The sequence below is a fragment of the Oncorhynchus kisutch genome, linkage group LG28, assembly GCF_002021735.2.
Source record: "Oncorhynchus kisutch isolate 150728-3 linkage group LG28, Okis_V2, whole genome shotgun sequence".
Taxonomy (NCBI): Eukaryota; Metazoa; Chordata; class Actinopteri; order Salmoniformes; family Salmonidae; genus Oncorhynchus; species Oncorhynchus kisutch.
The window spans coordinates 10,809,560-10,835,724 of record NC_034201.2 but is presented as its reverse complement, the minus strand read 5'-3'; the positions used below and the strand labels follow the sequence as shown (position 1 = coordinate 10,835,724).

The 26,165-nt window shown below is 44.3% G+C and overlaps 1 protein-coding gene across 50 annotated transcripts in view; it reads left to right on the top strand.

Annotated features, from left to right (window-relative positions):
* The window catches only part of LOC109873156 (protocadherin gamma-C5), a 125,626-nt gene extending 101,099 nt beyond the window's left edge, over window positions 1-24,527 (top strand). For 15 of the 50 annotated variants that reach the window (XM_031808058.1, XM_031808053.1, XM_031808044.1 and 12 more), the window contains exons 2-4: window positions 18,417-18,478; window positions 21,272-21,381; window positions 22,206-24,527. In XM_031808058.1, coding sequence (XP_031663918.1) covers window positions 18,417-18,478; window positions 21,272-21,381; window positions 22,206-22,453 — 420 coding nt within the window. In that variant the 3' untranslated portion in view covers window positions 22,454-24,527. Of the gene's footprint in view, window positions 1-1,254; window positions 3,907-6,783; window positions 9,374-10,506; window positions 13,352-18,416; window positions 18,479-18,633; window positions 18,709-20,249; window positions 20,307-21,271; window positions 21,382-22,205 lie in introns of those variants that run through there. The other 35 variants (XM_020464728.2, XM_031808023.1, XM_031808020.1 and 32 more) reach the window with 11 other exon arrangements.
* The last annotated feature ends 1,638 nt before the right edge of the window (window positions 24,528-26,165 follow it).

The window sequence follows — 26,165 nt, the reverse complement described above, 5'->3', positions numbered from 1 at the left end:
ACAAAGTGAGGTCCATACAGAAATGGTATGTAGAGATCGGCATGGAAGAACTTGACTGACCTGCACAGAGCCCTGACAACCCCACCGAACACCTTTGGGATTAATTGGAACACTGACTATGAGCCAGGCTTTATCACCCAACATCAGTGCCCGACCTCACTAATGCTCTTGTGGCTGAATGGAAGCAAGTCCCCGCAGCAAAGTTCCAACATGTAGTGGAAAGCCTTCCCAGAAGAGTGGAGGCTGTTATATCAGCAAAGGGGGTACCAACTCCTTATTAATGCCCATAAAATGAGTTGTTCGACGAGCAGGTGTCCATATACTTTTGGTCATTTACTTTATCATACCAATTTGAGTGTCACAAATGTATGTTTACTATGTTACGGCTATTCTGAGAACAATCTTCAGTGATTCCGTTTGTTGCTGTCCACTACCTTCAGTATCCAAAAGTTACCACAGCCACAACATCCAAATGGCTCTATTGTAAAAATTCATGAAAACAAACATAAGCTTTTTGGTCTTAATTTAAGGATATGGTTACGCATAAAGTTTGCAGTGTGGTAAAGGTTAGGGTTAGGGTTAAAATCACATTTTAAGAAGGTAAATTGTAGAAATGGGCAAGGTTTATGACTTTGTGGGTATGGTAACTAGTGACGACCACTACCGTGGTGCTGAAAGTGAAAACAAATGTATGCGTTCTTCCTGCACATTGATTCTGACCTTATTTATGTTGTTATAGGATTTTGTGCTATTTTAAAACAGTGTTTTTCAGCAATATGATATAGGCCTACATGCAAATGATCTGTAGCCAAGAATTTCTTATGTGTTCTTCTGAAAGTATTGCTTATCCAAAATACACTAATATAACTCATACATTGCCTAAAAAATATCATTGCCAAATACTAATTCAGTGAGATTTATGGATCAAAATGAAAGGTTCCACATGTGCATCTTGTAACAGTCAATTTGTGAAACCCTAAACTGTCCTGCATCTACAATGTTACTCTTCCAGTTTAATCACAGTTTGACCACATATCCAGTTTAATCACATATCCATCCCATTGATAAATGCATGTTTTAGGACATGCCCCACTAAAATACAAAAGTAATCAAGGCAGATCATCTCTATCTCTATGCCTGCCTATGACACTAACTCTCTGCCTATATCTTTGGCTGCTCTGTTACTTTAACTCAGAGCTGCTCCTAATAGTAATCTATTGGAGCTCTGTAAACCAATCATGTGCTGAACTGTACAAAGAGATCTATGCCCTCCCCCTACCACAGCACCATGTCCCTTGCCATGAACAGAGCTGGGAGAGACATAGCTGGGCTCACATCGATGTACAAGTATTGGATTTAGCCGTTCATTTAAGAAATTGCTGGGTATTTGGTAATTGCATTGTATTCTCTTGCGATGTGTGACGGGTCAAGTGCTTTCTATATTGCACGCTATTTGTGGAGATGTGGACGCTAGTCAAGATTAAGATTTTTCCATGGCTGGCACTATGGATGTTCTTTCTCTTGTGGAATACAATAGAGGCGCAGACTCGATACACCGTTCCCGAGGAACTGGACGTGGGCTCTGTTGTTGGAAATATAGCTAAGGACTTGGGCTTTGACATCTCTAAAATCTCTGATCGCAAACTGAGGATAGCCCCCGGGGCTGGTAAGCAATATTTCGCTGTGGATTTAGGAAAGGGTGAGCTCATTGTAAATGAACGGATAGACAGAGAGAGTCTGTGCGGACAAAGCGCGAGTTGTTTGTTACCTCTGCAGGTTATCATTGAGGATCCACTTCAGTTTTATCGAGTTGAGGTGGAAATACTGGATATAAATGACAATTCTCCACGTTTCAAGTCAGAAGAAAACACAGTTAATGTGGCGGAATCAACTCTACCAGGGGCAAGAATTCCGTTGGAAACGGCACAGGACCCTGATGTTGGAGCGAATATGCTGCGCTCTTATACCTTGAATAAAAACGACTTCTTCAAGTTGAATGTTAAGAATAGCAGAGACGGAACAAAGATTCCTGAACTTGTTCTGGAAAATGCCGTTGACAGAGAGAAGCAATCTGTCCACCATCTCATTCTTACGGCATTTGATGGAGGTTCTCCTGCTAGATTGGGAATAGCGAAATTTACAGTTATCGTTTTGGATATCAATGACAACGCACCAAGTTTTGAGCAAGACTTGTATGAGATCCATCTTAGTGAAAATACCAATCCTGGAACGTTAGTGTTGACTGTAAAAGCTGACGATTTAGACGAGGGCTCTAACAGTGCGATAGTTTATTCATTCGGGTCACAAACACCAGATGACGTGCAAAAACGTTTTGCTATCGACCAAGAGACAGGAGATATAACATTGTCACACGAGTTAGATTACGAAATTGGTCCCTCTTACAAATTTGATGTATGTGCGAGAGACAAAGGCACGCCATCTATGGAGGGGCACAGCGATGTTCAGGTGACGGTTATAGATGTTAATGACAACTCACCTGAGATAACCATCACCTCCTCACCCAAACCCATTAGAGAGGATGCCCCAGTAGGTACCATGGTAGCACTAATTAGTGCAAAGGATTTGGACTCGGGAGAAAATGGTCAAGTTTCCCTTCGTATGTCTTCAGATTACCCTTTCAAATTAAATCCCTCATTTGCAGATCATTATGCACTAGTAACACATTCAACTTTAGACCGGGAGAAATACCCTGAATACCGTATTGAGCTTGAAGCATCGGACTCAGGGTCGCCAGCTTTGACCTCCATTAAAATCATAACAGTGGATATTTTAGATGTTAATGACAACCCTCCAGTTTTCTCCCAACCTTCTTACACTGTTTACGTCAGAGAGAACAATGCTGCTGGATCAATAATGTGTTCAGTTTCCGCTTCAGATCCAGATATCGGAGAAAACGCCAAGATCTCCTATTCTATATTAGACTCTAAAGTACAAGACGTGTCTGTCTCCTCCTATACTTACATAAACTCAGATAACGGCAGCATCTACAGCATGCACTCGTTTGACTATGAGAAACTGAAGGTGTTTCAGATACAGGTCCAGGCAAAGGACCACGGCTCTCCGTCTCTGAGCAGCAACGTCACGGTTCATGTTTTTATCCTGGACCAGAACGACAATGCACCCGCTGTTATTTACCCTTCCGCTGTCATGGGCTCTGTCTCCCATCAGAAGATGCCCCGGTCCGCTAAAGCAGGCCACCTGACCACTAAGATATCGGCAGTGGACGCAGACTCGGGCCATAACGCCTGGATTTCCTATAGGCTGGTGGAGGCTACAGACTCATCTTTGTTCAGTGTGAATCTTTACACAGGGGAGGTGAGGACTAAACGCGCTGTTTCAGAGCAGGATGACTCCTCTCAGAGGCTGCTTATAGAGATACAGGACAATGGGGAACCGGTCCAGTCCGCCACAGTCACAATCAACATCGTGTTAGAGGACGGGCTCCACGAGCCCATCTCGGACTTCCGCCAGAAAACAGCCGAGCCCAGCAAGAGAAACAGTAAAATCACCTTTTATTTGATAATCTCTCTGGCCTCAGTGTCCGTTTTGTCTTTGTTGACTTTTCTCATCTTAGTGGTGAAATGCGTTAGAAACAGTAGGAGCAGCTCGAGTTGCTGTATCAGACGGGCTGACTCTGACGGATACAAGAATCCCAACAGAAACCTGCAGCTCCAGCTCAACACTGACGGCCCTATTAAGTATGTGGAGGTCCTGGGAGGGGACATGTTGTCTCAGAGCCAGTCCTTCAGGTCGTGTCTCTCTCCAGTGTCCGAATTCAGTGATTTCACCCTCGTTAAGCCCAGCAGCACCACTGACTTTCAGGACATGATAAACGTGCTTGATGCATCTTTACCTGACAGTGCGTGGACGTTCGAGAGCCAACAGGTGAGCACATTGTTTGAATTGGTAATTGAAGATAAACGTGCTATTGTTTCCATGGATATATTCGCCTTGCAATGCATAATATGGCTGTTTACCGTATATTTCATTTCCGCGCTGTCCATTGCAATGGTGCTGAAAGTGAAAAGGAACGACCGATATTTATTGGCATATTTTTACTGTCTAGATTGTTGCTTGGATTCGTAAATACTTTTCTTGTACTCTGCAATGAAAAGAAAATGAATAGCATCAGGGGTTTAGTATTTTCTTCTTTCCGTTATTTTACTTCCATTGACACTTTTCACGTGAGGTTTCTAGCATTCATATGAACTTTTTATTTTTTGAATCATTTTTTTTTTTTCATCGCTGTCTAACCTCATTGGTTCAGTTTGCCACTGTCCTCTACCCTGGGTTTTCACTAGTTACCACATCTACAAAGTCAAAATGATTAGACGCTATTGTAAAGATTCATGAAAACAAAAATGATCTGTTTGGTCTTAATTTAAGTTTAAAGTTATGCGTAAGGTTAGCAGTGTGGTTAGATTTTAAAGCACATGTTAAGTAGAGAAATAGGCGCGGTTAATTACTTTTGTGGCTGTGGTAACTAGTGACGGCCACTATGGTGGTGCTGAAAGTGAAAACAAACCTACGTATTCTTCCTGCACATTAATTCTGACTCAAAGGCATACCTTATTTATGTTGTATATGAACTGGAAGACATTTGCTATAGCATTGTTTTGCTATTTTAGAACAGTGTTTTTCAGCAATTTGCTGTAGGCTTACATGCAATTTATGTGTAGACTAAATTTCGCTATAATTTCTCTTATTTTCTTTTCTATGTATGATTCATCCATAGTTCAAATACACTAAGATAACTCATACATTGCGTAAACAATGTAGCTTAGCCAAATACTAATGCAGTGGGATATATTCATAAAAATGAAAGGTTCCACGTGTGCATCTTGTAACAGTCAATTCATTGAAACCCTGAACTGTCCTACATCTACAGTGTTACAATCTTCCAGTCTGCTGTAAACAAGCTCTCACAGTCTCACGTCAGAATTAGATGTTCATCCATGTTTCTCAAACGTTACATTTCAAAGTTGATCCAAACGTCAAATTTCAAAGTGTTTTTAAGGTTACGTTTAGGAATTAACACCCGAATTTTAAAGTTTAGGCGGGATATGCTTAAAACAATTATCCTAAAAAACGTTATATTGCTGGATTTGAACATGCAACCTTTTGCACCTGGCCTGCGCGAGGCACATGCTTACGCTTACTCCTATCCACCATTCTCGTCCACAACAGAAACCTACTTGAAGGTAACAGCACTCATCGTTGCCTCTAGTGGCTGGTTTCCACGTCATCTCCCGATGTCCTCAGACATGGATGGACGTCTAAATCTGACTTGTATCACAGGTGACGTGGCTGGATTCATCACAGTTTGATCACATAGCCAGTTTTATCACATATCCCATTTGATAATGACATGTTTTATAACATAAAAAGCACGGTGGCATTCAGTTGAAATAATTGGCCTGTGATTTGTATGGCGCACTAATATACAAAGTAATCAAGCCAGTTCATCTTTATCTCTATGCCGGCCTATTACATTCATTCTCAGCCAATGTTCCCTCTAATATTTTTGGGCACCGAGCAAATTTCAGGTCAGCTGAGCGCAAACTATAACGTTGTAAAAAATGCTGTGCAACTTCCTGCATGCGTTTACTGTGAACACTGAGGCTGTACCCACATTAAGTTACCGTTTTAACAGTAGGCCTACATTCCAGTAGACTTTTGAAAAAAAAACATGCAGGGCTTGACATTAACCTGTTTATCCACTTGTCCTTCAGACAAGGAGGTGACTGAAAATGCTGTTGTGTTGTTTGATGGAATAAACCACTTAACAAAATAAAAATTAATTGTTATTCCCCCATTATTACAGAGAATCTGAAAAAGTATGCTACCTTCTGCCTATTGGCCATTCAAGCCTGTCTCGAACACAGCACTTCCCCTTTAAGACAAAAAAAAACCTCTTGACCTGACTTGCTTTTCAAAGATGTCTCGAAATGCACAGGTTTTGTAACCTTGTAGGAAGCAATCACTCTCCTATTGCTGACTACAAATGGCATGTAGTCAGCATGTCTTGTGGTGTATGCATGGGTGTCCAAGCTGTGTCCAGTAGTTCAAACAGACAGCTCGGTGCATTCGACATGTCAACAACTCTCATAAATACAGCTTGTGATTAAGTCAATCTCTCCTCCACTTTGAGCCAAAGGAGATTGACATGCATATTATTAATATTAGCTCTCTGTGTACATCCAAGAGCCAGCCGTGCTGCCCTGTTCTGAGCCAATTTCAATTTTCCTACGTCCCCCTTTGTGGCACCTGACCACACGACTGAACAGTAGTCCAGGTGCGACAAAACTAGGACCTTGCGTTGTTGATAGTCCTGTGTTCTGCCTTCAACAATCTCTGTCATAGTTCGTTTTCTTTCAGGATGTTGCATTGCAAGTGGCTAATATTGCTTTGACTCAATCACAATTGTCACAGTAAAGGGAAACGTTGATAGTGTTAACTAACAGGGAAAACAATAGAAAGTTCCATCTTGTGCTTCTCTCCATGGGATGATATTACCTCTGCGCTCTGCGTGGCTGTCCCGGGGGAGCTGCGCAGCAGTCTCTGGGCTACGGCCCCTGCTCGCAGTTTAGAGGGAACATTGCCTCAGCCTATATCTTTGGCTCCACTGTCACTTTAACTCAGAGCTGCTCCTAATAGTAATCTATTGGAGCTCTGTAAACCAATCATGTGCCGAACTGTACAAAGAGATCTAGTCCCTCCCCAGCCTGTACACCATATCCCCTACAATGAACCGAGCTGGGAGAGACATAGCTGGGCTCACATCGATGTACATGTATTGGATTTAGCCGTTCATTTAAGCAATTACTGGGTATTTGGTAATTGCATTGCATTCTCTTACGATGTGTGACGGATCAAGTGCTTTATCTATTGCACGCTATTTGTGGAGATGTGGACGATAGTCAAGATAAAGATGTTGCCATGGCTGGTGCTGTGGATGTTTTTTGTCTTGTGGAATACAATAGAGGCGCAGACTCGATACACCATTCCCGAGGAACTGGACGTGGGCTCTGTTGTTGGAAATATAGCTAAGGACTTAGGCTTTGACATCGCTAAAATCTCTGATCGCAAACTGAGGATAGCCCCCGGGGCTGGTAAGCAATATTTCGCTGTGGATTTAGGAAAGGGTGAGCTCATTGTAAATGAACGGATAGACAGAGAGAGTCTGTGCGGACAAAGCGCGAGTTGTTTGTTACCACTACAGGTTATCATTGAGGATCCACTTCAGTTTTATCGGGTTGAGGTGGAAATACTGGATATAAATGACAACTCTCCACTTTTCATGTCAGGCGAGAACACTATAAAAGTGCCCGAATCAACTCTACTTGGTGTTCGGTTTCGTTTGGAAACAGCGCAGGACCATGACGTCGGGATAAATTATTTGCGCTCATATTCTCTGAATAAAAATGACTTCTTTGCTTTGAACGTTAAAAACAATAAAGACGGCACAAAGGTTGCCGAGCTTGTTCTGGAAAAGACTGTAGACCGGGAACAGCAGCCGGTGCACAACCTAATTCTTACTGCGGTTGATGGAGGTACTCCGGCAAGATCTGGAACCACGCATGTTACTGTGATGGTGATAGATATAAACGACAATGCGCCTAGCTTTGACCAAGACTTGTATGAAATCCAACTGAGTGAAAATGCAGTACCCGGGACATTAGTATTGACAGTTAGAGCCAACGACTTGGATGAAGGCCCAAACAGTAAAATAGAGTATTCATTCGAATCGCATACAGCAGAGTCCATTCAAAAGCTATTTGTAATCAATGAAGACACAGGAGCTATAACTTTATCCGACTCATTAGATTACGAAAAAAGTCATTCATATAAATTTGATGTATGCGCTAGAGACAAAGGCACGCCATCTATGGAGGGACACGGTGGTGTCCAGGTAACTATTGTAGATGTTAATGATAACTCACCTGAGATAACCATCACCTCCTCACCCAAACCCATTAGAGAGGATGCTCCAGTAGGTACCATGGTAGCTCTAATTAGTGCAAATGATTTAGACTCCGGGGACAATGGCAAGGTCTCCCTTCGTATGTCTTCCGATTACCCTTTCAAATTAAATCCCTCATTTGCAGATCATTACGCACTAGTGACTGGTGCATCTTTAGATCGGGAGAAATATCCTGAATACCGTATTGAGCTTGAAGCAACCGATTCCGGGTCGCCACATTTGACCTCGAATAAAATAATAACAGTTAATATTTTGGATGTTAATGACAACCCTCCAGTTTTCTCCCAACCTTCTTACACTGTTTACGTCAGAGAGAACAATGCTGCTGGATCAATAATGTGTTCAGTGTCCGCTTCCGATCCAGATATCGGAGAAAACGCCAAGATCTCCTATTCTATATTAGACTCTAAAGTACAAGACGTATCTGTCTCCTCCTATATTTACATAAACTCAGATAACGGCAGCATCTACAGCATGCACTCGTTTGACTATGAGAAACTGAAGGTGTTTCAGATACAGGTCCGGGCAAAGGACCACGGCTCTCCGTCTTTGAGCAGCAACGTCACGGTTCATGTTTTTATCCTGGATCAGAACGACAACGCACCCGCTGTTATTTACCCATCCGCTGTCATGGGCTCTGTCTCCCATCAGAAGATGCCCCGGTCCGCTAAAGCAGGCCACCTGACCACTAAGATATCGGCAGTGGACGCAGACTCGGGCCATAACGCTTGGATTTCCTATAAGCTAGTGGAGGCCACAGACTCGTCTCTGTTCAGTGTGAATCTTTACACAGGGGAGGTGAGGACTAAACGCGCTGTTTCAGAGCAGGATGACTCCTCTCAGAGGCTGCTTATAGAGATACAGGACAATGGGGAGCCGGTCCAGTCCGCCACAGTCACAGTCAACATCGTGTTAGAGGACGGGCTCCACGAGCCCATCTCGGACTTCCGCCAGAAAACAGCCGAGCCCAGCAAGAGAAACAGTAAAATCACCTTTTATTTGATCATCTCTCTGGCCTCAGTGTCCGTTTTGTCTTTGTTGACTTTTCTCATCTTAGTGGTGAAATGCGTTAGAAACAGTAGGAGCAGCTCGAGTTGCTGTATCAGACGGGCTGACTCTGACGGATACAAGAATCCCAACAGAAACCTGCAGCTCCAGCTCAACACTGACGGCCCTATTAAGTATGTGGAGGTCCTGGGAGGGGACATGTTGTCTCAGAGCCAGTCCTTCAGATCGTGTCTCTCTCCAGTGTCCGAGTTCAGTGATTTCACCCTCGTTAAGCCCAGCAGCACCACTGACTTTCAGGACATGATAAACGTACTTGATGCATCTTTACCGGACAGCGCGTGGACGTTCGAGAGCCAACAGGTGAGCGTATGTTTTTATTACCACCGGTTTATATCGTTCTTCATTTATGACTGTATCTCCTGGAACTGGGTTTTACCACTTCTATTCATTTCGATTCTATATAATTGGGTTGTTTTGTCTTTATGACAGCGTTTAAAGCTCGAATAATATATAGATGTTTTGCATTGGATGCTTCTCAATCCAACACATCCGCTGATGCCGCACTTCCGCAAATACGGTGAAAGGTGACAGAGCTAGAGCACTGTTGGTCAGACCATGAGACCATCCCGAAAATCGGTCTTCTGTCAAAATCGTCTGTAGCGTCCAAACGGTTTGGGTACAAACTATTATCACCCCTCTATGGCAAGATGAGACTCCCACTGACTTTAAGGACATTATAAACGTGCTTGATGCATCTTTACCTGACAGTGCGTGGACGTTCGAGAGCCAAGAGCTCAGCCATAGTAAAAGCATTTAATTTGAGTGACATAATATCACTGGAAAGAATTATGAGTTGGAACGGCATGGCTTCAATGTCATTTTTGCTCATCATAAATGTGAAGCATAATTTTAAGTGAAAATTACATAAACGATGCTTTTTTCACATCACACGGTCAGTTCCCTTCTTTCCCCGCATGGTTGTGTTTTACACCAGGCCTGCATGTTATTTGCGCAGTCGAAGATATCATTTTTGCTTTAGCCCATTTCTTTACTAGAACGTCACAAACACATAAATCCCACAGAGTTTTAAAGAACCTCAACATTTCATAGGTTCGTGAAAATGACGTATTTTTATGCTATTTGTAAATGCAAGTTTTATACTCAAATAAACAGAACAAGTATATCTGTGACAGAAATTAGGATTAATTCATGAGCATGGATAGGCTCCCAGGAACTGGTATATTTGTTCTCTTCCACGCGCGCAGAGAAGGGTTGTACATTTCAGCACCATGGACAGTGACACGCGCGCTCCACTGGCCCCGAAACCGTCAGCGTTCTGTTTTGTTGCTGTATCATGTCCCACACATCTACTGGACATATACACTTTAAGTCAATTTAACACGGTTTGCTTTGACCTCAGATAAAGGGCAATTACTTTTATCATCACTGTCATTATTTTCATAACAATTCGTGCAATGGGGAAAGCAGAGGCATTTTGTATTACCTCATGATTATATTTCCATTTCTTCATTAAATATGATCTGATGTGTTAGCAGGTTTACAACGCATACTCCCACAGCAGAACGCTGGCTATGACTTTAAGAGATACTCTCTTTTCAGTTGGTTTATATAGTGCTGCGCTGTGCACCAATAGCATGCTTAACTGTACAAAGAGATCTACTCCCTCCTCCAGCCACAGCACAGTAGCCCATACAATGCACAGAGCTGGTGAGAGACGGAGCTCTGCTCAGCCATTCATTCACAATGGAATTAGATACTTGGTTAAAAAGGAGAGGTGATCAATAACAAATTCGTTGGAATATTTTATTTTAAGCATGTTTTCCACATGTTATCGTTTCGGGATATAGCAATATGAAGAAATTGAGCTTGAAGGAGAGAACGTGCCTCAGTGATTGGAGAGGACTAATGCAATGGCTGTTGTGTTTCTGTTTGTCTTGGAATACAACAGGAGCCGAGATTCGTTATACAGTTCCAGAGGAACTGAGCTTGGGATCCGTGGTTGGAAATATAGCAAAAGATCTGGGTTTGGAAGTATCAGAGATTTCTTTTCGTGAAATGAGGATAGCGTCTGTGGCTGGTAAACAGTATTTCAGTGTGGATTTAGGTAAGGGCGAGCTAGTTGTCAGCGATAGAATTGACAGAGAAAGTCTATGCGGACAAAGCGCCAGTTGCCTCTTGCCATTAGAAGTCATCATTGAGAACCCTCTGCAGCTTCACAGAGTGGAAGTTGACATCCGGGATATAAATGATAATGCTCCTCATTTTCAATCATCTGAGCGCACATTGAAAATAGCAGAATCCACTGCCCCAGGTATGCGATTTTCTTTGGAGAGCGCGCAGGATCCTGACGTTGGCGACAATTCTTTAAAATCCTACACTCTCAGCAAAAACGAACATTTCAGCTTGGAAATAAAGGATCAAGATGACGGAAGAAAAGTTCCGGAATTATGTCTGGAGAAAGCTTTGGACCGAGAGAATAAGGCTCGACATCAGCTGTTGTTAACCGCCCTTGATGGTGGCTCTCCAGTTAGATCTGGGACTTCACAGATTATAATTATTGTCTTAGATAACAACGATAACAACCCCATATTCAAACATCCGTTATGCAAAGTATCTCTGAACGAAAACACTCCACAGGGCACGTCGTTCCTAAAGGTCGAGGCAAACGATTTGGACGACGGCCCAAATGGAGAGATCGAATACTCTTTTGGTGACCACACTGCACAGTCTGTAAAGGCTTTGTTTGAAATTGATCCAAAAACGGGGGAAATGTATTTGAAGGGTACGCTGGATTACGAGAGCACTCCCTCGTACCGAATCGAAATTATTGCTAAAGACAAAGGCATGCCTGAGATGGAAGGACAGTGCAACGTTCAGATTGATGTCATAGATGTCAATGATAACTCTCCCCAAATTAGCCTCACATCTAAACCAAGCCCAGTGCGCGAGAACGCACCCAAAGGGACTGTAGTGGCCTTGATTAGTGCACGGGACCCTGACTCTGGAGACAATGGAAAGGTGACACTACAAATCCAACCAAGCTATCCTTTTACATTGGAACCTTCCATCTCCAGTCATTACGCACTAGTCACCAATGGTGTTCTGGACCGTGAGACGTTCCCTGAGTATAGCATAGAGATAACGGCTACTGATGCGGGCTCCCCTCCTCTCACCAGCAAGAAAACCATCCCAGTCCGTATTCTGGATGTGAATGACAATCCACCTAGGTTTCCAGACACTGCGCACACCGTGTACGTCAATGAGAATAACACACCTGGTTATATTATATGCTCTGTGTCCGCATTGGATATGGATATTGGAGATAACGCCAAGATCTCCTATTCTATATTAGACTCTAAAGTACAAGACATGTCTGTCTCCTCCTATACTTACATAAACTCAGATAACGGCAGCATCTACAGCATGCACTCGTTTGACTATGAGAAACTGAAGGTGTTTCAGATACAGGTCCAGGCAAAGGACCACGGCTCTCCGTCTCTGAGCAGCAACGTCACGGTTCATGTTTTTATCCTGGACCAGAACGACAATGCTCCCGCTGTTATTTACCCATCCGCTGTCATGGGCTCTGTCTCCCATCAGAAGATGCCCCGGTCCGCTAAAGCAGGCCACCTGACCACTAAGATATCGGCAGTGGACGCAGACTCGGGCCATAACGCCTGGATTTCCTATAGGCTGGTGGAGGCCACAGACTCGTCTCTGTTCAATGTGAATCTTTACACAGGGGAGGTGAGGACTAAACGCGCTGTTTCAGAGCAGGATGACTCCTCTCAGAGGCTGCTTATAGAGATACAAGACAATGGGGAACCGGTCCAGTCCGCCACAGTCACAGTCAACATCGTGTTAGAGGACGGGCTCCACGAGCCCATCTCGGACTTCCGCCAGAAAACAGCCGAGCCCAGCAAGAGAAACAGTAAAATCACCTTTTATTTGATCATCTCTCTGGCCTCAGTGTCCGTTTTGTCTTTGTTGACTTTTCTCATCTTAGTGGTGAAATGCGTTAGAAACAGTAGGAGCAGCTCGAGTTGCTGTATCAGACGGGCTGACTCTGACGGATACAAGAATCCCAACAGAAACCTGCAGCTCCAGCTCAACACTGACGGCCCTATTAAGTATGTGGAGGTCCTGGGAGGGGACATGTTGTCTCAGAGCCAGTCCTTCAGGTCGTGTCTCTCTCCAGTGTCCGAATTCAGTGATTTCACCCTCGTTAAGCCCAGCAGCACCACTGACTTTCAGGACATGATAAACGTGCTTGATGCATCATTACCTGATAGCGCGTGGACGTTCGAGAGCCAACAGGTGAGCATAGACTGACTATGGTGACTGACATTCAGTCAGCACTAAACCCTCATGTGCATAATAGAAACGAGGACAATGCTGCATTGTTTATTTATAAGCGGATGAATGTGGTACATAACGCATGTAATTCAAAATATCAAGCATTTTATTCGAAAAGTGTGCGTTTGTGATGGTATTGGCCTACAAGTGCTTTAAATATTTATTAAATTACTCAGTTGACCGGCCATATGACAACTCAGTTACTTTCGTGGCAATTGTGTTATGATACATGCATTGTTTCAGTTTCTATTCGTGAAGGCTCAAATACCGATTTGCCAGATGTAGCTAAGCTTTTGCATGTTTTTCTCCCCAGAAGTCCAGGAAGACACTGTTGTATTGTATTATCATTATCTCCCTCATCTTTTCTTTTTTATTTGGCCCTCTTCTTCCTGTATTCCTTTACGGAAGTAACATGTTTCTGTTTACAAGCATGTTGAGGCCCAAGGCAGATGTTACTCTTCAAATCAGAACCAGTCTTTTATTGTTAGTGTGTGAGCATGTGAGTGTGTTCGTGTGTGCGTTCGCCTGCACGCGCGCTTATAGCAGATGTGACACAATGAATAGGACCCCTTGTATTGTACTACTATTGGAGAGTTGCCTGTCTTTGTTTGGAGACCCAGGCACCTCTGAAAAAAAGTTTCCTTTCAGTAGCTATAGGAACTTTGCGCGTCAAAGCAGTCGGTGTTAGCTACTCCTCACTTATTTATTTTGCAATATGATATTTTAAAGTTATTGAAGCTCTAGCAGACATATTTTTTTTAACCTGTGTGGTTCAGAATAAAGTAGGATATTTTCCTGACATGAGGAGTTGAACAATGGGAGTTTTGGACACAAGGAGAAAGGCCGCGGGAAGGCCTCTGTTCTGTCTGTTTCTCTCAGCTTTATACAGAGCATCATTTTCCGCTGAACTTTCTTATTCCGTACTAGAGGAATTAAAACCGGGGGCTTTTGTCGGGGACATAGCGAAGGCATTGGGCCTCAACATACCAATGCTTGTAAACAGAAATCCACGAGTTATGTCGGAGTCTAATGCCAAGTATTTTGACGTGAATGCGAGTGGAGTTTTAGTTGTCAGACAAACCATGGACAGAGAAAGTCTTTGTGGATTAACTTTGACATGCTATCTTACTGTTCAACTTGTTCTTCAGAACCCTCTGGAATTACACCGTGTTGTTGTGGAGATAGTGGATGTAAATGACAATTCCCCTCAGTTTCCATCAGGAAATATTTATCTTGAAGTGTCTGAGGCGGCCGCGCCGGGTACTAGGTTTGGTTTGGACAGCGCGCAAGATCTATACGTAGACATCAACTCATTACGCACATTCACTCTCAGTCCTAATGACTGTTTCATATTGAAACTTGAATCAAAAAGTGACGGCAGCAAATTCCCCGAGTTATTATTGGACAAACCGCTAGACAGGGAAAAGCAGGCGGTGTTTCACCTGCTGCTTACGACTGCAGACGTCAGACAGCCACAGAAATCAGGGACTACCTCCGTTGTTATTGATATACTAGATGTCAATGATAATGCCCCGGTATTTGACCAACCATTTAAAACGGTTAGTTTGTTAGAAAATTCTCCACTGGGCACTTTAGTGACTCAACTCAATGCATCGGATGCTGATTATGGTCATAATGGAAAGATATCTTACCTCTTTAGTAAGTACACCTCAGAAACAGTGCTGAAACTTTTCACATTGGATGCCAAAAGTGGAGAAATCCGAGTGAAAGGGGAGGTTGATTATGAAATGTCGGACATTTATGATATCACTGTGCAAGCCAGGGATAGAGGGACCCCTGCCATGGAGTGCTCCTGCCACATTCAAATCAAAATAATAGACGTGAACGACAACAGCCCGAAGATCATCATAAACTCACTATCTAAAATGGTCCAGGAGGATGTGGAATCAGGCACTGTTATAGCTCTGATAAGTATCAGGGACATGGACGCTGGTAGAAACGGGGAGGTTAACGTCCACATCCCCCATGGGCTGCCATTTAGGTTGATATCCCCCTTTGAGGAGCACTATACCCTGGTGACAGACGGTCCTTTGGACCGAGAGGCTGTGTCTGAATACACCATCATCGTGACAGCCACAGACTTCGGCTCTCCCCCTCGCTCTGCACAGCAGTTCTTTGTGATCACTCTTTCAGATGTAAATGACAACGCCCCCCTCTTCTCCCAGTCCTCCTACTCTGTTGATATAGCGGAGAACAATGGCCCTGGTGCACTCATTCTGACTGTGTCTGCGTTCGACCAGGACCTGGGCCAGAACGCTCACCTCTCCTTCACCATCCTGGAGAGTGAGGTGCAGGGTTCGCCTGTGTCCTCTTTTGTCTACATAAACTCTGAGAACGGGAACCTGTATGCAGTGCGAGCCCTCGACTACGAGCAGATGAATGTGTTCTGGGTGCAGGTGCAGGTTAGGGACGCGGGGACACCTGTACAGAGCTCTAACGTGACTGTGCATGTGTTTGTGATTGATGAAAATGACCACTCTCCTGCCCTGATCTACCCCGCTCCGCCCCCAGACGGTGTGCTGCAGCTGTCTGTGCCCCGCTCGGCTAGCAAAGGCCACCTGGTCAACAGGGTGGTGTGTGTGGACCAAGACAGTGGGCACAACGCCTGGCTCTTCTACAGTCTCTCTGGGAGGGATGCAGGGCTCTTTTATGTTGGGGCCCACAGCGGGGAAGTGCGAACAGCCCTTAGATTTGAGGAGGAAGATATTACATTCACTATCATAGTGCTGGTGCAGGACAATGGTATGCCCGCTCTCTCCACCAGTGTGCCAGTCAATATTACTGTGTCTGAGAAGGGTACAGACGCGTCCTCTCAGATCAGGAGTGCTCCCTCCAGGCAACAGAGTGGGGGGTCTGGCCTCACCTTGGCCCTGATTGGCTGTCTGACCTGCATCTCGGTTGTGTGTTTGGTGGCAGTCGTTGCCACGGTGATGCGCTGGATGAGATACAGAGGATACCTGACTTGGTTGGGCCTGGGCACCAGGCAGGCCCTTCACTCCCACTCTCATAAAGACCTCCACCTGCAGCTCAATAAAGACGGGCCTCTGCGCTACATGAATGTGGTGGTGGGGCCTCAGGAGCCGCACACACACACCTACAGACCCTGTTACCCCACCCTCTCCAGCAGTGACAGGGACTTTGTGTTCGTTAAGACTCCCATGATGAACCAGAACACTCTGAGTGTAACCCTCACCAACAAACACACTAGCAAAGCCAAAAAGGTGAGTTCTCTCAAAACAAATACCGTATTAATTTAAGTTGGCAAAAGAGACAAGACCCGACTTAAACATGACTATGTATTTGTGTTAGTGAACGCATGTGGGCGTTTAATTGTAAAGCACTCGTGGTTACCTCTCAGGCAAGTACAGAGTGATTTAATTGTGTTGAACTCTCAGAAAACTACAGACTGTTTTGTTTGCCAGTGAATCCTCTTGTCTGCCTGGGAGGATGCTGAACATTTTATAGGACTGCAGGGGGAACCTCTCTGTAGTAGACAGGCTATTACAGTGAGAGTGTTCTCACTCAACATGTGTTCCTTTGCACAGTGATGGGGATGGGGAGGAACATGATGAGTAGGATGTGGGGGAATATGGCAGTACAGGTCATATAATGAGGATATTGGGGTCAGCTGTTGACCTTTGACTGCTTATTGAATGAGGTGAAGCTAATAGATTGGGGTTGTTGCCCTGAACCTATAGCCAGTAGCCACCTCTCATGACCTCACCAAACAGAGTGTCTGCCTCTCTCTCTGTCTGTCTGTGACTCATTCCTTTAGCTGGCAATACTCGTAGTCAAGGCTCAGTCATACTTAGATGGAAATAGACCTTCATAGAGAGGATAGCCTTTTATTGTATCCTGAAAGGATGCCAGAATGGTTGACCTGCCTTAACCAGACATATATTTGTCATATTGCTGAGCATTTATGTGTATTGAACTGTATGACTCCTTAAAGCTTCATATAAAACGACAGTAATAACTGCTGCTTGGCACATCACCCTTCACAGAGAGTAGTCCAGGCTATGAGAGTATTACAGTCCTGGCCAAAGAGCTTCTCTAGGCTTCAGGCCTGACAGTGCTCTGTCCTTGTAATCCAGCCCAGGGTTTAGAGGATCAGTGAGGCAGGGCAGGGCTGCAGATTACTGCCCCACTGACAGACTCTTTCTGACAGGCAGCACTGGCTAGTAGCACAGCCCTACTAAACCCATAGATGGAGCCTGGATTTGGCTAATGATCTAGGGTGTTGAATGAGATATATTGTATCCTAATCTAAAGCAGATAAAGCTTGGGTGGACCGCTTTTTTTTTGTTTACAATATGTTGGGAGAACTCTAGTTAAAGCTTTATCATCATTAAACTTGTTTTGAAGTTGCCTGTGACAGGAGTATGTTTGATGATCCTTCCTCCCAGCGGACTCGCTCAAGCACAGCACTGACACAATAGCTTGTTCAATAATTCACGCACATTCTCTCACACTGCTCTCACACACTGCTCTCTCTCTCTCTCTCTCTCTCTCTCTCTCTCTCTCTCTCTCTCTCTCTCTCTCTCTCTCTCTCTCACACACTGCTCTCTCACACTGCTCTCTCACACTGCTCTCTCTCTCTCTCTCTCTCTCTCTCTCTCTCTCTCTCTCTCTCTCTCTCTCTCTCTCTCTCTCTCTCTCTCTCTCACACTGCTCGCTCTCTCTCTCTCTCTCTCTCTCTCTCTCTCTCTCTCTCTCTCACACTGCTCTCCCTCTCTCTCTCTCTGTCTCTCTCTGTCTCTCTCTCTCTCTCCCTCTCCCCCTCTCTCTCTCTCTCTCTCTCTCCCACTCTCTCTCTCTCTTACTCTCCTCTCCTCTCCCCATGGCCCTGTGACATTTTCTTTCTTCATGGCCCAGTGAATGACAAAATGGTTTCCAGTGCTGGTGACTGGAGATGACATGCCTCCATAGACATCAGTGGAGGAGCAGCCTGTGTGTCTGCCACTACATATTCTAACAGTATATTTCCTCTCCTCTCTCCCTCCAGCAAAAACCACCCAACAATGACTGGCGCTTTACCCAGCAGGGACAAAGACCCGGACCCAGTGGGTAAGTGTTCAGCTCATTTAAAGATACGCACAACACACACACACACACACACACCTTCACACTTGCATTTTACTTAATGTGAATTAGTCATGTGTGTCTATGATATGCATTCCATTGAAAGTCCTAAAGACTAAGGCAGTTGTGTGTTTGAACAGACAGTACAGATTGGTTCCCCACTACTCTACGCAAAGATCCAATAACACTGGCACTACTGACCGGCAAAATAATGGGTAATCTAACGTCTGTTATACAGTAGTTGTGTTAGTAGAGTTCTACTAGTAGAAGTGATTTGTCGATACTGTGGTGATTGTGTAAGTGTACTTGCAGAAGAAATCAATGAATCGCAATCCGATGGCTGTAGTGTGAGTGAGGTTTGAGGTACAATGCAATAGTAGTTGTTGATGTGACATGTGGTGCCTCATAGATTTAGCAAAAGATGCTTGGATTATCACACAGATCTTGGCTTAACAGACTGTGGCTCTACTGGTGGAGAAACTGTTGAGCATCTGAGTGTTGTGAAGTTTTTAGCCACTGATTATATACTGTATCATTCATAGAAAGTGTCATAGTAGATTCCTTAACATTAAGACAATTACTTGTAATTTGTCATTGTACAATTCTATTTCGTGCTGGCACAAAATAGAAGTCGATTCACTATGCACACTGTATATACCAAACTATGTGGACACTCCTTCGAACTAGTGGATTCGGCTATTTCAACCATACCCGTTGCTGACAGGTGTAGAAAATCGAGCACACAGCCATGCAATCTCTGTAGAAAAACATTTGTAGCAGAATGGCCTTACTGAAGATCTCAGTGACTTTCAACCTGGCACCATCATAGGATACCACCTTACCAAGAAGTCAGTTCGGCAAATTTATGCCCTGCTAGAGCTGCCCCGGTCAACTGTAAGTGCTGTTATTGTGAAGTGGAAGCGTCTAGGAGTAGCAACGAGTAGCAAGGAGTAGCAACAAAGTGGTAGACAACACAAGCTCACAGAACGGGACTGCGGTGTGCTGAAGCGCGTAGTGTGTACAAATCGTCTGTCCTCGGTTGAAACACTTACTACTGAGTTCCAAACTGCCTTTGGAAGCAACGTCAGCACAATAACTGTTAGTTGGGAGCTTCATGAAATAGGTTTCCATGGCCGAGGAGCCACACACAAGCCTAAGATCACCATGCGCAATGGAAAATGTCGGCTGGAGTGGTGTAAAGCTCACCGCCATTGGACTCTGGAGCAGAGTCTCTGGAGATAAGCCTTCTCTGGAGTGATGAATCACGTTTCACCATTTGGTAGTCCGATGGACAAATCTAGGTTTTGCGGATGCCAGGAGAACGCTACCTACCCCAATGCAAAATGGCAACTGTAAAGTTTGGTGGTGGAGGAATAATGGTTTGGGGCTGTTTTTCATGATTCGGTCTAGGCCCCTTAGTTCCAGTGAAGGGAAATCTTAAAGCTACAGCATACAATCGCCCAACATCAGTGCCCAACCTCACTAATGCTCTTGTGGCTAAATGGAAGCAAGTCCCCGCAGCAATGTTCCAACATCTAGTGGAAAGCCTTCCCATAAGAGTGGAAGCTGTTATACCAGAAAAGGAGGGCCCATGATTTTGGAATGAGATGTTTGACGAGCATGTGTCCACATACTTTTGGTCATGCAGTGTAGTTCATTAGATATAGAAACTGAACATGAACCTGGTTGGCTAATGAAGGAGTCCATCTGACTGGCATTGGACTGAAAGAGTGAGAGGTGATCGTCTGTGTTTCAGCACGTACAGGTACAGCACCAGCACCCAGCAGAGATGGACACCGTACGGCAAGGCGAGGTAGAGTAGAGTGGCTTTGCTGACTGTGCTAGGCGGCATCCTGCTCTCATACATGCTGGTGTCTGACAGGCTGTAGGCTTGGCGCAGCTGTGTATAGACAAGCTTGGCTTCTGGCTGTTGAACGTGTGATAATCTGTACATGCTCTTGCCGTCTAGCTGTGTATTTGAAATGGGTCGAGGCTTTGTGGAGGTGTTTGTAGATGTGCAAAGCTCAGCATCGCTGCGTGGTCTGTGTTGTATACTTGGGTTTGGAGGCTTCGCTGAACTGTGTAGTTTGTCCTTTTATTCGTAGTGTAGATTTCCATGTCCCTGTGGTTCTGTCGGCCTGTTTCTGTCTATCTGTGTGTGTGTGTGAGTGTATGTGTGTAAGCTTGCGCGCACGTGTGTGTGTTTGTGTTACTGACTCCCATATGGATGTAATAAACCCTACAAACTCAATGAAACATTTTCTCCACAATCCTACATTGCAGATTTGACCAGTGGCAAGTTAAGGGATTGAGAATAACATTGATAACATCTGATCAGCAATCCAGTCTCTTATTGATGAAACATACAGACATTCTCTCTCCTCTCTCCTCATCCCCCTCTTTTCTAACACATAGCATGGTTACAAGGCACATAGCATCCAAACAGCTCGTTTAGTCTCAACTCTGTGTGTGATTGTCTGCTTGCATATTGCGGCTCTGTGCTAACTAGTAACATGGGTAGCGCTTCTTGATCCAATGTCTTCTCCCAGCCTCCATCTCCTCTGTGCTCTGTGATGCAGGTGCTCACTCAAAATGGCTTCTGGAGGCTTGGTGTCACCATGATGACAATGATGATGGGAGGAGAGAGTGTGTGTGTGTGTGAGAGAGAGGCTTAGATTATGTGAGAGTGTATGTGTTCATGAGAGAGTGAGAGTCACGGTGAAAGAGAGAGATTTGAGTGTATCTCTTATACTGACTCATCCCCCTCCTCTCCTCCAGAGCTGGCCCCCATCCTGAGGGGGCAGGTGGTGCTATAGTTGGAACAGGACCCTGGCCCAACCCCCCCACTGAGGCTGAACAGCTCCAGGCTCTGATGGCTGCTGCCAACGGTGAGTCTGCGGCCTATATATCCCAGAAATCCCATTTCTTTGTCTCTGTCTTCCACTACCGCACAAGGTTATCTCCATGGATAGTTGTATGGGAGGGAGGGAAAGAGGGAAAGGGAAAGAGAGAGCATCTGTTCATGCATTCTAACAGAGAGGGGACTGGTGACACTGAAATATCTCTGTTCTCTGTTGAGGACTGATACTGCATACAAATGGGGAGATGGAAAGCTCTCTGCCACTGGGTAGAGCTACAGAGAGAGCCCTGTTAGAGAGCAGCATCTCAGGCACTAGATTCTTAGCGCATGCAACTTGATTAGATCAGAGTGGCAGTTGATAAGGAAACAGCACATCCTTCCTTTGTGTGCCCCCCATTAGGACACAGAGCGAGAGAGATGGTCTGCCAAGTACACATGTATAGACCACAGTGTGTCTCAGCAGTCCCTGTGTGTGAATGAACCAACGCATGAGGACTATGGCACACAGAGCTCTTTGTTTCAAACGCTCCATAGCTGCAGTCACCCAGAAACCTGCACACTGCCTCTCTCTCTATTAGTGTGCAATTAGTCAGTTTAACCCTCAATTCCAAATGATATTTGATGATATCTGAATGTCCTGCGTTTAGTTGTTTACATTTGTTCTGTGTGAGAGAGCGGAGGTTCTATATGCTGTGCGTGTGGGGGAGGAAAGGGGCTGGCTCGGAACAGTGCTGAACTGGAGCTGCAATGCAGTGCAGAAATGACCCTCAGTTAGGAGAGTTCCTCTCTCTTCACAGCATCACAACACACCCAGCTATAACCGTTTCTCCCTCCCTCCCTTCTCTCTCTCAGAGGTGAGCGAGGCGACGGCGACCCTTGGACCCCGCTACAACGCCCAGTTCCCCATGCAGCATGTGCCCGACTACCGCCAGAACGTCTACATCCCCGGCAGCACGGCCACCCTGACGGCCAACCCCCAGCAGATGATGCCCCAGCCGGCCCTGCAGGGCCCGCCACAGGCCATGCCCCAGGTCGATGTCCCCAACGCTGCCCAGACCCCCGCCAGCAAGAAGAAGTCCACCAAGAAGGACAAGAAGTAAGCCAAGCTAGCACCAAGCCCCATCGACACAGAAACCAAGACCCTGCCCCCCCCCCATACTGCCGAGTGTACTCCCTCATTGGAAGCCTTGATCTTTGTTTTTCTTATGCTATTCAATCTGATAGTCCCAGAATTTTGGATGTTTGTGAGCATATGTCACTTTGCAAATGTTTGTAATGAGCAACCGCTGTACTTCTTGCTTCTATGGTCATCACAGCTTACTTCAGGCAGAGGTTATTGGTGTGTTCTATGTGGGGTGGGAGGGGGAGGAAGATTACATTAGATTTATATTGGATCCAGATGGATTTCAAGGACTTGGAATTCATGTAGTGACCTAGCTCTGTATTATAGTATTCTAAAGAAAAAGAAAAAAAACTATCTGATGGTTTGTTTTATTAAACCGTTCGATGTTTCTCTAAAATGCCATGTAGTTCTGCTTCTTTATGGTGACACGGATTACACGTACACCTTGTTAAGGTTTCTTTAGAGAACTTGCGTTTAGCTCTTTTTAAGGGATGAAATAGACAAGACATGCATGATTCATCCTGAAGATGAAGAACCACTGCAGATGAGCCGACACTCACCTACATTTAAAAAAAGAGGCTAGCTCAACTTCATCAGGAAAGTACCAATTTCATGAGAATGCATACTGTAGCATTAACAACTTAAAACGCCTGTAAGGTTCAATGTAGTTATATGACTTGCAAGCAAAAGATTGGATGCTGATTTAATGTTACTTACAATGGTGGCCATCAAAGTGTATCCAGCTGCTTTTTAAAATCTTGCCCAAGCAGGATTCTGTGGTTATTTACATCATCTGAGCCACGATTGTCACCTTTTTCCATCATTATTGGTAGAATCCCGTAGAGTGGCATTAAAGCATAACTTTGTTCATATAATGTAACATGGTAAAGATGGATCAGTGTTTTATTAACTTAGAACCAACATTATTTAGATATTGTATCTGCGTTTCTTTGTATCAACATTATGCCGGGCTGGCCCAGTGTGATTGGCTCTGCACTGTGGACTTCTCTAAGGGTCATAGACAGTCCTGAGAACACGCCCCCAGGGTTGGGAGTGTGGTAAGGGCAGAGGGAGGGGAATGGGTGGACAGTCTCTGTCCTCTTGCCACATGTACAGTATTTCTCCGGCTATGACAGCCGGTAAATGTGCTCTCATCACCTTTTTAGTTCACAGTCTTTATTCCTTAGTTCTCTAGGAGAACCTTGACCAGACCACATGTTCAGTACACTACAACTCCAGGCACCGTAGGATGTTCTGTATGGACCATTTACAGAATCCTATGGATAAGCCTTGTTGCGGAGTTCAGGGACATATCAGAATCATGGACAGAGACCATCTCTCTCTCCACTCCTAAGTCTGGGGCACAGATAATGTTTTCAGTCCATCCTATAACCTGCCAAAACCCCAGATGCACAGACACCCTGCCCCCCATGTAAATAAGACACATAGCTAGTCTGTATGAATCTTAGAGAGACACATCACTCTCTGACCACAACCACACAGCTGGCTAGTACTGGAATGTTTTGAATATTTTTCAACCCCAAAAAATATGTGTTTCAGATGAAATGTAGTGGTGTAGTGACTAAGAGTTGAGCTGACTGATTTAACCGAGCTGTAAATAAAACTAAAACTTTCAACAGACAGCCGTAGCTAGAGGCTTGTGAAATTTTGTCGTGCATATTTTTGGTGTTTTCTCTCTATCGTATTCTTTCTTTGGTCACTCCAAACTTTAAAGTGTAACACTCAACACCTAAATGTCTTTACGGTGTGATTCCATTTCCCTGTACCTCTTCCTGTGTCTGTGATCTTTATCAATTGTTTATGCTAATGGAATGCCACCCTTGCTCATATGGATATAAATATATATGCATCTTCTGCTGGAATTAGTCCTCTGTATTCTATCGTATTATCTTTCGTATTAAATTGCTTAGCGCTTCTCCCTGTTACACTCTTATTTTATATGCTAATATTTATATCGCTGTTAATTTGTTTGTTTTTGTTTACTCTTTGAACACTGACATTTCCAAATAAAAATGTATTCTAAAATCATGTCTTCTCGAATTGGTTGTGTTTTACTGATGAATGGTGTTCTGTTAGCTGGCAGGAGGCAGGGGATTATCATAGCTAATGGCAGAGGCTATATTGGAGCCTGTCTGTTGGAGTTGACTGAACTGGTGCCATGGCTCTGCTAGAAGCATTCCACTCTTTGTTCAGCACAGTTTAGCCACAGACGATGGAGTGGAGTGGAGCGGGATCCTAACCCTTTACCTACCCCTCACACACGCCTAGTTTTCCGCGTTTATAACATGCTAAACCTCACACACTCCCAGTTTTCCCTGTTTCTGACATGCTTAACCTCACACACTCCTAGTTGTCCCTGTTTCTAACATGCTAAACCTCACACACGCCTAGTTTTCTGTGTTTATAACATGCTAAACCTCACACACTCCTAGTTTTCCGTGTTTATAACATGCTAAACCTCACACACTCCTAGTTTTCCGTGTTTATAACATGCTAAACCTCACACACTCCTAGTTTTCCCTGGTTCTAACATGCTAAACCTCACCCATGCCTAGTTTTCCGTGTTTATAACATGCTAAACCTCACACACTCCTAGTTTTCCCTGTTTCTAACATGCTAAACCTCATATACTCTTAATTCTCCCTGGTTCTAACATGCTAAACCTCACACACGCCTAGTTTTCCATTGATAACATGCTAAAGCTCGCACACGCCTAGTTTTCCAAGTTTATAACATGCTAAACATCACACACTCCTAGTTTTCTCTGTTTCTAACATGCTAAACCTCACACACACCTAGTTTTCCATGTTTATAACATGCGAAACCTCGCACATGCCTAGTTTTCCCCGTTTATAACATGCTAGACTTCACACACGCCTAGTTTTCCCCCAGTTTATAGTATTCTAAACTTTACACGTCTATTGTCTCTTTTCTCCTGGGCATTGTAAACCTCATACATACTTAATAAGGTCCCTTGGCAACTCAGCACCTAGCAAGACCATCAATTTAAGTGTATCTCATCAGCTCATGTATTGATAACATAGAATGACACGTGTGTGGATGAACTGCTAGCTGAGTGATGGATCCCAGTCCATTTTCCCCTCCATGCTCAGAAATCTCTTTTCTACCAAGATGAGCAGTTCTGTGGGCTCTTTAAATCCATAGCGCTCTGAATCAGACCTGACCTATTTTTCAGCCCACATTGAATCAACTGGGGAATGTGAAGGCAGAAAGACGTCAGAAAGACGTGAAACAGAATAGGGCTCTGTAGAGATTTGGGAAGTAGATCATAAACTCAAAGCCATTTACAGTTATTTTCTCTTCAGAGGACAGAGCCGTGACCTGCAGGGGGAGGAGTTACCCTGAACTGTGGACACTTTATAACGCCATTGTAATGAATGACATCCTAATGACTTATGTCATCTTTTAACAACGTAGATGTTAAAGTATGACAACCTACATAATGCCTTGATATGTACAATCATATGTTGCTTGATTTAAGATCAATTTACAGCGGCTTTGTTTTGGTCAGCAACCTAATATAACCAAGTAGTTTGACTCCGTCATAAAGATGTGAGATGAATGACCTCTGAAGAACAAATGTTATAAAAATGAAAATCTCCTTTTCAACGCATCCTTCCATTGTGTAATGCATTTTACATCAGTGG